Raw genomic sequence first — 13,826 nt, 5'->3', positions numbered from 1 at the left:
TCCTTTCCTATGCTGCTGCATCCCTACCTCCACCCCCCTCAAAAAAGCTACAGGAGTGAGATGGACTGGAAGGTATTAGAACTGCACTAACACCAAGAAGCATCCCAGAACAGGATAAAGCAGGCTCTGGCTGAGGCAGAGCTAGCAACTGATGCAAGAACTTGCTGTTGCAGTTGAGCTAATGGGGGAAGGGAAGGGAAATAATCATGCAAATACAGCTGTAGCCTGCTCCCTGCTATCTACACTCAGCAGTAGGATCCTGAGGCTGTCCAGCTGCTGCTCACTTAAGGAGAATCCCACAGCTGATGAAACTGCCTGCAAGGCTAGAGTTTACGAACCACACCCAGAGCTGCTTTTCCCACACAGTACTAAGTTCAACTGCATGGCAGTGACTAAGCCTCAAGAAATCATCTACTGGAGGGTTATTTCCCTGTTCACTGAGCTCTGTGCTAGCAGTGCAGGGTGATAGCTCTCCTCAGTCACTGAATGCACTACAATCCAGCTCTCAGTTCAGGCTTGTTCCCTACACATTCTAGTGCTGTCTGCTCTGCTGCAAGGGTGGTGAGTGCCAAGCCAGCCCTTTCCATCCCCCCAAGGTGAGCTATCACTCCCCAGCCTGCCAGCAAAAGTCCCAAAGATCTTTGTAGCCTCCTTGGTGCAGCAGGGGAGAACTGGGCCAGTAACAAGGGGCTGTAGAGCACATTGTTTTCATGCTTGGGGTAAAGGACATGCTTTTAGAAGTAACATAAACTGAGTGACTCTTAGCCCATTCTCCTCTTCCCCTGCAAGCAGTGGGTTTGATTTTGGAAGAACATGATTTTCAAGTCTCTTTGCCCTCCCCCCAAAGGGCTCTAGTTCTGGACTTCAGCTACACCCCCATCATTACTGGGGTCATGGGACACTGGCATAGGGCCTCACAGATCCACTGAGCTCTGGGGCCTTGCTGCTCAGGCCATCTCACAGGAAGCACACGTCTCTTCTGAGTGAGGGGTGCCTATCAGAGCCCAGCTCTGTGCTGATGGTACTGTAATGGCTTGTAGGCTGCAGGTGCTATTTGACCCTCCTCAGCTGTAGTGCTCTGCCATAATCTACAATGCAATGCACTGTACCATGCCTTGGCTTCCCTGCCTTGAGAGGAAGAAAGGCCTGCACAGTATGCTGGCATGCCATGGCTTTGAAAAAACCTCCCTAAAAGGGGACTAGAGCTAACATACTTGTCCCAGAGGAGTGGATCACATCCCTCCATACATGAGGCTATGCTGACAGAACAAAGCTGTAGATAAGAGGTGGGAAAATTGCAGCCCACAGGCCACATCCAGCCTGGCCCTTGAGCCCCTGGCCATGCCCCTGCAGTCTCAGCTCACTGTGCCACCAGCGCTCTGGGCAGTGGGGCTGTGAGCTCCTGCCAGGCAGCACAGCTGCAAGAGCAACCAGCCTGCCCCAATGCTCTAGATTGCATGGTGGCATAGCTGGCTCCACCTAGGCAGCACATCTGTCAGTCCTGGTGCACTGAGCAGCATGGTAAGGGGGCAGTGAGCAGGGGCATTAGATAAGGGGCAAGGGGTCCCAAGGGCAGTCAGGGGACAGGGATTGGTTGGATAAGTGTGGGTGTGTGGATAAGAGTCGGGGGGGGGGTAGCCTTCCCTACCTAGCCCTCCATACAGTTTCAGAACCCCAGTGTGGCCCTCAGGCCAAAAAGCTTGCCCACTCCTGCTGTAGAGCATCACTGTGCCCCTGGAGACTCCTTAGCACTGACAGCAGCTTCTCAGACAGGACTGATTAGAGAAACTCCCCCTATGCTGTAGGATGTTGGTGAAGGAGTGTGGAACGTAGGGCTCAGCTACCACATTGCCCCACTCCCTGCCCCAGTAGCAAGGAGTGGAGGTACTATACTAAATAACTAGAATAGTCAGACAAGAAGGAAGATCCTGTGGTTAAGGCACTGCAGGGATTACAGCTCTCCCTGAGGCAATCACTATCCCTCTGGGCTGTAGCTCCCTAGCTGTAAAATGGGGATAATGACACTTCCCAACTCCCAGGAGCATTGCAAGTGTAAACATCCATTACTGTTTGCAGAGCAAAAAATGCCTAGTGATGGGACCATGGGAACACCTGATCACTATGCATGCTGTGCCATCCTGACACTGTTTCTGTCAGCATCAGCACCTAGAGGCAGGAGAACTGTTACCAGAATCTGCCAAGTGAAAAGGTGGGTGCATTTCCCTGCTGTGTTTCCCCAAGAGCCTCATTAGGTTCCAGACATTTATTATGCAATCTTTGGATAAAAGTTCTTTACAGAAAGGATAAAAACTTCACAAATCACTCAACTTCAGGCTAAAATGGTCCTGGAGCTCCTAGGGGGGCAGCCGTTTAAAGAAGAACTCCAGAGTCCTGGTCACTCCTTGCCTGGGTCGCTTTGCACTGGAGCCACCAGGGCTCTTGGCTTTGCTTTTGCTCTTGGCAGGAGAACTGGAAGCAGCAGCAGGGGCCCTGAGGGGGCTGGGTTCGGAGAAGGAGCTCTGCAGCTCCACAGCAAAGTGATAGTCCATGTGCTCCAGGAGCTCCCACACTGGCACCTGCTGGCCACACTTTTCACAGTGCAGCTGGTCTGGTGAGCTGGCAGGGCCTTGTGAAAACCCAGCAGAGGATGGCAAACTCTGCTCCTTCCACTCAGGGAGCTGGGAAGCAGCTGTTCCAGCTGATTCTGTTTTCAGAGTGCTCCTAGAGGCTGGGTCAGCAGAGGGCGTTTCTGCAGGATAAGGGAGCAACTCCTCAGGGGGAAGCCGTCTGTATGGGGAGGGGGAGCTGCCATCCTTGGGACTGTGCCTCGCAAGGGCTTCTGGAGTCTGACTCTTGCCGAGGATGAGACCGTCTCTCTCACTCTGGCCACAGGGATCAGGCACTGACAACTCTGCCTCTGCACTGGGGACACTAGGCAGGCAGGGCCCTGTGGCCACACGGGCTCGCTGCCTTTCTGCTGCCTTCCGGAAAAAGGACTCAATAGCATTGATGGGCTTCTTGATGGGCTCTTTTCTTGGGCTCCCAGTGCACTTGACATTTGGGCTGGTTGCATTGGTGCCAGCTGGCAGGGTACACTGGGCATCACTGGTCAGGAAGGCAGCAATGCCTCCAGGAGAGAGCGTGGGAGCCTCAGAAAATTTGCTTGCGTAGATATGCAGAAATGTAAGCGGAGGGGACCTATGGAGAAAAGCAGATTAGCAGCAGCTCAAACCCAGCCAAAGAAGTGTGAAGCCTTTCAAGGCAGGATTTAAGTCAGTGTGTCAGGTTTCACTGGGCATGGTGACAGTGCAGCAGCTGAGACAACAGGACATTGGTGGGCTGGTAGGGGAGGATGTTTTAGTCATGCCTGTTGGCCAAACACTCGTACCCCCTCCTCCTCCTCGTGACTTTGCAGTAAGAGGCCTGGGCGCTGCAGATTGCCTGTGTCCCTGCCAGGAGCAAAGCAGCGCTTCCTTGAGGAATGTGACTTGAGCAGAGGGACTTGCCAGGCCCCCTGGATTCTGGCAAGGAGCCTGAACCCTCAGTCCCATCTGCCAGGGGTGGGAGCTCCTGCAACTCTCAGGCTCCCAGTCAGGGACAAGCTGTCCTGAAGGAGTCACTGCGGTGTGCTGGGCACACCTCATCCTCCTGTCCAAGCTAGGACATGAAAGTGGAAAGGAAACAGGTTGTACTTAAAGTGCTTTTATTTCCCCCCCCCCCCCATGCCCTCTCTGCCCAACAAGTATCTTGTCCCCCTGACCACCAGAGCACAGTCATTCTCTTCTGGCTATCCCAGGGATGATGGCACCCTGAGTACAAGCCAGCCAGGTACTCACGGTGCAGCAGTACAGCTCAGTTCATTCCAACTCCAGAGGAGCACAGCCTTGCCCCCCTTTCTATTGGCACCACCCAGATGCTGAAGGTGGAAGTTAGCGCTGCATGGTGGGGGTTTGGGGGAGGACGATGCTCAACAGCTGCCCTTCTGGATGGGTAGTGCTCACCTGCAGCTGAGCCTAGGACAACATGTGCCTTGTGTCTTCCAGCTCTGAGGGCCCCAGCTCTCTCTGCCAGAGCCAGCTCCTTCCAAATTCAATCCCTGCTCCTGTCTGTATTCAGCACAGCCCCTTTGTCCTGCATGTGTCATCTCCCAGGGCACAGCCCAGCCCCCCTCCTCCAACACACCAACCCTGAGGCCAGGAAGGGGAACTGCTCACCATGCAGCCTGCTGGGCTCCAGCCACATTGCAGTTTCGGATGATCATGAAGGCATCACTGCTGATCTTGTGGGCGTCATAGCGGGGCAGGGCACAGCAGCGTGACAGGCCACTCGCTCGCTGATCACCTAGCATGCGGATGCTCACAGTCAGCTGTTTGGCCACCCGGCAGTTCTGCAGAGAGAGGACACAGCTGCAGTACAGGGCAAAGCAGTGAATGCCAGGAATGTGCTCAGAGAGGCGCTCAGCCTGGAGCACTGCACTGCCAGCCAGTAACTTTACAATCCAATGCCACCACCTGTCCTGGCAGGATCAGCTGCTGTCTGTCATCATCACAGTCTGAGGTGGATACCGAGTGTGTGAGGGGCTCATACACCTTGTGCATGTATCGGGGGAGGGGGTGTCATCCCTGCTTCCAGCCCTACACAGGTACGTTCCCCTTTATCCACATCACAATACAGCACAGCTGCCAGGTTAATCTCAGCCCTGGCCAGCAACATAGGATCCATGGGTTATAAAGCAGCTCGTTCACTTTTAGTGGTGTAGGGCAGGGCTCCCAGAAGTGAGCCAGCAGGAAGCGCATGCTAGGACTGAGGTGCACAGAGAGGAAGCTGCCTGCCCCAGCACACTCATCCCCTCGTGTACCTAATGCTCGCATTCATTAAGGGAGGGGAGAGGAGGACAGTGGTTAGCTCAGGGTATTTTTGGGTCAGGCCCTCCTACAGCACCTTTCCCTCTCTGGGTCCTTCCTCACTTCTTAACTCAGTCAGCCAGCAGCTGTGCGTTTGAATGCAGGGCAACTTCCTCTGCCACTCACCACAGTCACCACATCCCCCAGGCTGGTGTCAGACAGCTCAGGTAGCGAAGACCCTGCTGCCTCTGGCCCAGCCCCACAGCAAGAGAGGCAGAAAACCCTCAAGCCCCGCCTTACTTGGTCTCTGTCCTTGCTCAGTCTCTCCTCCAGCTCCAAGGCCATCTGCAGGAGCCAGTGCTGCACCTGCAAGCAGGACACAGCAGCATTTGATACAGCCCCAGGACATCCCCACACACATCCAAGCAGCTGCTGTTACAGGACCTGGAAGTCAGCCCTGAACATCACCACACTCGGCAAGCTGCTGACAGCCAGAGCCCCAGGCAGTGAGGAACATTCAAGGGGCACTTGGCTCAAACTAGGACCACAAGGTCAGTTTCTTACAAACCCCAAGATCACCACAAATGCTTCCAGCAAATCAATAAACCCAAGGGAGACGGGGTTTAGATTTAATCTGAGATGCATCCACCATGCCCCAGAATCTAGAGCAGTGGTCTCCAAAGTTTTTGGATCGTGCACCTCCACTATGCCACTGAAGAAAGAAGAGCGGAAGACCTGCTGTGGACATGCCGCCGGAGGGGAAGAGCTGCTGCCGAAGAAAAAAAACGGCGGAGTGCCATCCGGCGGCACTCCTCCTGCCACACACCGCCTGGGATCCTCTGGCGCACCCCACTTTGGAGACCACTGATCTAGAGCATCCCAGATATTGCAGCACATGTCAGTGCTGGGAATCTGAAAGGGACAGAACGTCTAGTGACATTGTCCCAGGCCAAGGGAAACGCAGCAAGTGCAGAAATCCTGTAGATTTTTAGAACCGTCTTCACTCCCACCTTCTCAGCTGTTAGTAACACAAGGAAGGACAGAGTTTCTAACATGACAATGTCCATTTAAATCTGGATCTGAAAGCAGGCTGGGAGATTCAGAGCTCAGCTTTGTGCTGCTCTATCATATGGATGCTTAGAGAACCCTCTCGCACCCTGCCCAAAGACAAGGTGCCCTCCAGTATGGGCCCAGCTGATGTGGGTGGCATTTGTGTTAGCAGCAGGTTTACCACCACTTGCACTGCTGCAGTCACACAAGGACTTTCATTCCATCCAGGCATTTAAAGGCTCCTTTCCAGCAGGAATCTGGATTCCCCTTGGAGAAGAGACTTAGTAACAGAAGGCCAGCAATCCTGACAGACGCAACTAGATGACAGGGAATTTCAGCAGCACAATCCGTTAGCGGTCTTCATCCAAGCTCCCACTAGCTGCAGTTAACCAAGGCAGACGGAAAAGCAGCAGGAGCACATCTTGTAGCGAAGGCAAAGGCAGAATATAGTGTACAGGACATTCTCATCCTGGCACATCCACGTGCTCCCTCAGGCACAGCAGGACCAAGGGGATAGAAATCCATCAGTGCCAAGAAGGGATTATGCGCACAGCTGTGGAGAGGACAGGATAAAGGAACACTCCCTCCCCTCACTCCACACTGACCAGTGTGCTGTAGAGTATGAAGGGCTGAGAGACTCCTGTTCCCTGCTGATAGAGGGAGATGTAAGGTGTTTCCCCAAAGGAATTACACAGCTGCTGGTGCACAGACTCTACGAAGCCTAAGAGCCCGATTTCAGGGCGCTGCATTCAGCATGGTGAAATGCAGCAGCTCTTGCAACATAGTCTGAGCCCAGAGGGAGGGGGCTGCAGCCTGTGGAATGGATCAATAACTATCCCTATCTCAGGTTCAAACCAGTTCTGCTCAGGAGATCACACGCTCTCTTACCTGCTTCTGAGTGGTCAAGGCTGCTTTCCCAGGGAAATTCTTGCTGCATCCAATGGACTTAGGCAATTGCCTAGGTTTCACAGGTTCCTGTTCAATTCCTCTGCACAGATCATAGAGCCAGGACCTGAAAGTCCCACATGAGGTTTGAGATTAAGGCTGATAATGGTCCATCTCTCCTCCTGAGCTCACTGAGGATTCAGATCAGGAAGACCTCATGGCTCCTGCACACCTGCATGTGAAACAAGGCCCCAGGGACTCCTGGGGCAGTGCACACAGGCAGGGTTCAGGGATAACTTTCTGTTCTAAACCCAGCCAGCCACTTGAATTATCCTTGCCTAGACCTGCCTAGGCAGGCAGTTAGATAAACCACACAATGGGCCCCATGGGACTCACCCCTTAGCACAGAGTCCTTTACTCCTGCAGAGTACTGCACAGGTATTATCCAACAGCTATGACCCCAACTGCATCTCACACTGGCCGCATCTGGGGCTACAGAGCTAGGTGACTTCAGCTAGCTGAAGCAACGGGCTGCTTCTCTGCTTGGCCATTTTAAACTATATTCAGGTGATGGTTCCAGCTCCCCAGGCAGCTGCAATGGCAGCCAGCAGCAGATTTCATTCAGCTACTAATGGGGAAATACCTTACAGCAGTTATTGCTCAAGTGCCCCAACTCCCTCCCTACAACAGCAGCATTCCCTAGACTAGAGGTTCCCAGCCACTGCTCTGTGCATTGGACATTTCAGGCTTCAGACTGGTATCCTAAGCTCCCAATGCCCAAGCTTGGGACTGGTATTCCTAAGCTCCCAACACGTAAATGATGAGCCTCCGTGCTGGGCCTGAGCACTGCTGCCTCCCATTCCATCTTCTCTAACCTGCTCCGGAGCTTGAGTTGTGTCCCTGGAGCAGCACATACTCCACAGCAGCATACAGGGGACAGCTGAATGAAAAACAAGCGCTTAGCCTTGGGAGGATGGACAGGTGCTTGGAAAGATCAAAAGCCAGTTCACATGCCTAGCAGACCATTACAGGACACTGTCTCAATGCCATCCTGAAAAGGCCCAGACAGAAACTCTCCTGCGCAACAACCTCAGCAGAATGGCCTACAGATCTACTCATGAAGAGGAGGGAGAACACAAGCCTACTATCCTATGGAGACCTGCAGCCTAGAAGCCAGCATGTCACCTACCCAGTCTTGTCTCCGAAGTGAGTTTGGAGCTGTGACTCACTGAATAGGGTCAGCTGCCCCATGTACTCCACTCCCAGTACGTCTGCGATGGAGGCACCCAGCTTCCCTCCCAGGTGCCGGCTGCAGGAGAAGGAGGAAACATAGAAGAGAACTGTCACATGGAGACTGAAGCATGTTCAGCACACCCCAGCTCCCATTCACTGGCAGGAAGCAGGATAGGTGAGGGAGCAGCGCTGACTGGCCAGACTCCTTTACTGAGGAGCAACACATGATGATTCCAGTGAGGATGGGACAGCTCATCAATTCCTAGCCTGAGACGTGGTCGCATAGGAACAGGGAGAGAAAAGGCAGAAATGCACAAAGGCAGCACCCCAGCACGCACCCTTGCTTAAAATCTATTTGTTCACTCACTCTTCCCTGCCCTCTCCCCAGATCTAGCCATTCCTATGTGGGCAGGAAAGACCCCAGGAGTAGCTGCCTGAAGGCAGATGCTAACTTTGCAGCTCTGGAGCACGGCTTCCGACTGGAAAAGTTGGTGGTTACTTTTTCAGCTCCAACATTGTTCCCGAGACATTGTTCATAGTAGATTGTGCAGATGTTCAGAATATGACCGTGCATGTTCTCCAGGCTCCTGGTGCTCAGCTCCCCAACACTAAAGTCTGAATACACCAAGCATGAGGAGTCTGCATGTTTCCACTTGGTGAGCCTTGCATGTTGTCCAACTGCACTTCTTGAGCTTAGCTACACCTTAGGAACAGGTTCAAATGATGCCAATTGAACTCTGGTAGGCCTTTTGGGCTTGCCTCCTTCATTGGGGAAGGAGCGAATGACAGCATCTCCCAAACCAGTCACTCACGGTGTCAGAATGAGCGGTCATGCTCAGTAAATTGTGCAGATCTTCCCAATAGGATCCCCTTTCTCTTTTCTTGCATGCTTTAACGAGCAGTGAAGTAGTTAATATTTTAAGGGCTTGTCTACGAACAATTAGTTCTTAGCAAGCTACGGTGTGAACTGACCCTGCAATTAGCTTGCCATGCAAAAACCATCTGGTAATGCGCTTTGATCTAGTCCCGTTTTAAAGTGCACTAAGGAACTGTTTAGTGAGCGTAAACAGGGTCCAGACAGCGTGCAGTGAGGTAGATTCATACCCCAGCCTGCTGCAAACTAAATGTTCATGTAGACAAGCCCAAAATGTCTACATCATCATCACTGGGCATCTGAATTAGCCCTCACTGAGCTGAATAGGGCAGTTCACACCTCTCCACGATATTCAACTGAGTTTTGCACGCAGAGTGAGCATGAACTAAAATGTGCATCTTGGCAACCAGACCAGCTAGAGATTATTTTTTAAATGAAAGCTTAAATTCTGGTGAACAAAGCAGCAGCATGAAAGAGGGGCTGATACACTCTACTGCCAGGTGCCAGCTCAGTCCAAGTCCCGGGTTCAGCGAAAGCACGATTCCCCAATACTTACATGCTGCTGATGGGCATGTGGCTGAAGAGCTGTGAGACAGATCCCTGGGATACCAGCGTCTGGCGGTTGGGCTTGTTCAGCCCACAGGCCAGTTTTGCCAGTGCCTGAAATATGGAAGAGTGTGGAAACCCCATTACTGCAAACCCTACATGCTTCTAAAAGACTGCCTACTAGGTTCTGCAGTAGAGCCCCCAGCTAATAGCTGAAGGGCTCTCTCTAGGCTTTAGGATTCCACAGCATCTTCCATGGGCACAGCTCTGTTGAGGACAAGATTCAGGTTCTATCACTCTTCACTCCCCGTTATTAACTACCACAGGATCTGAACTGTGCTGGCTAAACTGTCTTTAAACACAATGTCAACTGCAACAGTCTAGCTCTGAGAAGAGAGTCAGAACCCTGCTTTAGACAGTTTAGAGGACTCAGTGTGTTCAGCATGGTTGTGCTGGCTCAGTTCTGGTCAGGAAACTGTGCTAAAATCCCAAGAGCAGCCCTCACACTCCTGCCCTACTACCCACCCCATGCCTGTTTTCTCTGTCTGGGCCTCTCCTCTTCCATCCTCTCTGCTCCTGTCTTGCTCTTTCTTGCTGTGTCTCCTTTAGTCTTCTCTCTGCAAGGTCAGCAGCAACAGAGTGCTACAGAAGGAAACCTACAAGATGCTAGTCAGTAAAAGGTGTCACAGTTAATGCAGCAGGAAACTCAGAGCTGCAGTATCGGAGTGAGTCAGTTCCCCTTTGCAGCTGGCTGTGTGTGTGTTCCTGTGGTTGCTGCTGGTGGCTGGTTGTACATTACCCAAAGCACATCCACCAGACAGGAAGACCAGAAAGCCAACCTGACCCACATCACATCAGCATTCGTGGGGTGGGATGTGGGGAGGAGGGGAGACACTGAACTAGGGTTCTTTCTGTTCAATTAAACAGGAGTTTACATCAGTAAAGCCCTCCTATGGGCACAGAATATGTCTCCTCATTCTCGGAAGGAAACACACACTTTAAGATCAGTCATTTCTAGCGAGGACTCTCTCCTGAGCACTTTAAAGTGCTTTTCCACAGTGAGTTGACTGCTCGGGATATGCCAGAAAAATCAGAGCCCTGGCCAGTAAGTGAATCCGGTTCTAGGTAGTTTACATCTAAACAGTACTGGGCACACATTACAGCCTATCCCCATGCTTTATTTTCAACTACATGCATTTAAATGTGGCCATGATGTTCCATTCTGCTCAGATTCCATCAGATGCTGACTCTGATGGTTTCATTTATTTTACTGCATAATCAAAGTACACCACTTGAAACAAAACCACCCGATTGTGTTACACACACCTTGTTGTGTGAAATCCCAGCTGAACACCTCAGTCCAGTAACTGCTTCCACAGCTGCCCTCATTTCCTCCACAATTACTGCTCCTACTGTCAGCTGCAGCTCTGGACAGCTGATGTCAGCAAAAGGCAGCGACTCAAGCCATTGGTGCAAGCCACACTGCCGCAGATCCTCTGAAAAAGAGCACAAAGGGGATTAAAGCCCAACACAGCAAGAAGCGTGGTGGTTTTAGCAAGCTAGAATGAACAGTGGCCACACACTTGTCATTGCACCTTTATTCCATGGTCAAGAGGTAAGCTCCCTGCACCAGTGCATTTAGAAGAGGAGAAATTCTATTTGCCAGACACGTCCTTTGGAAAAAGGAAAGCAAGTCACTTTCCTGCCAAACAATTGAAACAGACAACTACTTCCCAACTGCACCAATAGGAGCTGGAGAAGGAGATGGAGATGAGGTAAGACTTTCACACACAGCTCTCTGCTTCAAAAAAAAAACCTGAAACAGACTAAATGAGTTTGCTCTAGATAAGACCCAAGTTTGTAGGTACATTTGTCCAGATCTGCAAAGTGCTCAATTATTTACATGAACAACAGTGCTCCCAAGTGGTTGTTTGGGTACATTTCAGCCCATAGATGTTTTCTTTTGAAAATGAAACTTTAGTCTGAATTTGAGCTTCAGCACCAGATCATGGATAACAGAGCCCTGGGACCAGACACTCTGCATGGCAAGTAAGGATTAAAGAGGTTGGGAAGGGCCAAACAGGGAAAAGGGACTCTAGAAATCTTTTCCCAGACTCTATTTGCAATGCTGGCCTTTCACAGTCACAAGTAAGTCATCTTTCACCTGTTCCTTAGGACAGCCTTGTTTCCCTTGCATTAGGGCATTTCTACACTGTGAGGCCTGCATTTTACTTTCTCTTTGACACGAACTGCAGTGTAGGGCAATTTCATTTTACCCTCACTTTCTTTAGAGCTGAAGGGAAATAAACTAAGATGAAAAGCAAAAAGGAACTGCTTAACTCCAGGAAAAGAAGCAGCATGCGCCTGGTGGCTTGACATTACCTTTGCAATCCACACTCTTATTCTTTGCTGCTGTTGTAGAGACATTTGGCAGTCCCTGGATGTAAGTAGTTGGCAGCCGCTCTGCTAGGATAGGCTGCCCTTGCATCTTTTTGAGCCTCTCTTGCACAGCGCTAGTCAGGTCCATGTAGGCTTCATCAATGCTGGCACGCTCAATCACAGCAAAGCGCGACATCACTTTCATCACCTCTACACTGGCCTCTCGGTATCTGCAGCAGAAAGACATAAGGAGCTCAATCTTTGTCATGCACCTGGGACTCAGCGGCCTCTCAGCCCACGGTGTCTCTTTCCTTTTGTCTCTCCGTCCAACTTCCCTACTGGCTGAGACCTAGCCAACCACTTGGGCTACTGAGCAGCTGGTTTAATGGATGTGCTCCTCTCCCAAAGCTAAGTTTATGTTTTGCATGAATATCTTAGCCCCACTATTCAATGACACTAGTCTGACCCTCGTGTGGATGAGCTCAGAGGCTGAAAGTCTGGGCACATCTCAGTTGGGTTTTCTAAATATGAGGTTAGTGTTAGGGAAGGGTCTGCCCTGATAGATTCAGACACTGAAGGCTAATCTACAGTGAGAAGTTACACTAGCATAGTTCCATCTCTCAGGGGTGCCAAAAAACCCACAGTCCTAAGAGATGTTACTATGCCAACCTAACCCCTGGTGTAGACACAGCCAGCCGATGGAAGGAATCTCCCAGCAACCCAGCTATTGCCTCTTGGAGAGATGAATTAATGACACTGATGCAAAAACCCCTTCCGTCGATGCAGGAAGCATCTACGCTCAGGCTACGATGACCTTTCCAGTGGGGCTACGGCTACACCACAGAGCTTACAGTGGCGCAGCTGCACCCTTGTAGCACCACTAGTGCAGACGCTCTAACCCAACGGGAGAGCGCTCCTGTCAGCTTCATTCCTCCAGCCCCCGTGAGCAGCGGTAGCCATGTCAAGTGCTGTCCACACCAGGGCTTAGGTCTGTGTCATTTATGTCGCTCCGGGGGGTGGCTTATTCACACCCCTGAGGGACATAAATTATCCCAAGCTAAGCTGTAGTGCACACATAGCCGCTCCCTGCCTGGGCCCTAGCACAGACCCGGGTCGTGGCTGGGACAGCCTTAGCGTAGGTTTCCCACTCTTCCCTCGCACCCTGAAACCCGGGCCCCCTCTGGTCAGCGTCTCCTAGCGCCCAGGAGGGACCCCGACCCTACAGCAGGGCGCGCGGCGCTGCACACACGCCCAGCGGGCCCCGGGCTCGCCTCACCTGCTGAGGTCCGCCTTCCCGTAGGCCTCCGGGACCCGCGCCAGCACCAGCTGCGGGCAGCGCTTCTGGGCCTCGTCCGCCCGCATGCCCCGGCTGATCCCGAAGGCGCGCGCCTCGTAGCTGACGGCGATGATCCTGCGGGGAGACAGTGCAGAGAGTGGGGCGGGCCGGGGGCCGCGGGAGGGGTGGGGGAGGGGAGAGGCAGCACGTACCCGCCGCCCCGCCACGCGTCGTACTGTACCACGGCGCAGGGCTGGCCCCGCAGCCGCGGCTCCCGGCGCTGCTCCACCTGCGCGAAGAAGCAGTCCATGTCCGCCAGCGCCACCACGCGCTCCCGCCCGCGGGACATGGCCTCGCGAGCGCGCGCGCCGGGAAAAGTCAACGGCTACGGCTCAAGCGGACCGCGCCCGGCGGCAGTTTGTTTTGCTCCCCGCCCCCGCCGTGACGCCGCGCGCGGTCTGCTGGGAGCTGTAGTCCCCGCGCGCAGCAGGATGAGGGCAGGAGGCCCGCGGTGCATGCTGGGAACTGCACTTCCCGCGGTGGGTTGCTCTCGCGCCCCGGTGATATAAGCTCCCTCTTCCGGTTCGGAGAACTGGCGCGGTATGTGCGGCTGCTTGTGATTGGATCACCGGACATTAAGGAGTCAGGACAGGGGTTGGCGCAAGCGCATTACCATGTCCCCAATCGCCGCCGCCGACGTTATCCTCCCTTCGCGCATGCGGTTTCCCTCCTTCAAGCG

General features: G+C 52.8%; 1 protein-coding gene across 1 annotated transcript; it reads right to left on the bottom strand.

Annotated features, from left to right (window-relative positions):
* Window positions 1-2,240: 2,240 nt before the first annotated feature.
* On the bottom strand, window positions 2,241-13,671 carry POLH (DNA polymerase eta). The gene is made up of 10 exons (XM_084624154.1): window positions 13,300-13,671; window positions 13,088-13,222; window positions 11,815-12,041; window positions 10,759-10,928; window positions 9,443-9,546; window positions 7,969-8,088; window positions 6,783-6,906; window positions 5,145-5,210; window positions 4,215-4,387; window positions 2,241-3,198 (listed from the first exon to the last, which is right to left on the bottom strand). Exons 1-10 carry the CDS (start codon window positions 13,434-13,436, stop codon window positions 2,355-2,357), a joined length of 2,100 nt encoding a protein of 699 aa, XP_084480280.1. The 5' UTR covers window positions 13,437-13,671; the 3' UTR covers window positions 2,241-2,354.
* Between the last annotated feature and the right edge of the window lie 155 nt (window positions 13,672-13,826).

Source organism: Lepidochelys olivacea, assembly GCF_965140295.1.
Source record: "Lepidochelys olivacea isolate rLepOli2 genome assembly, chromosome: 3".
NCBI lineage: Eukaryota > Metazoa > Chordata > Testudines > Cheloniidae > Lepidochelys > Lepidochelys olivacea.
The sequence above is the reverse complement of the archived record's forward strand: the minus strand, read 5'-3'. Positions and strand labels throughout refer to the sequence as shown.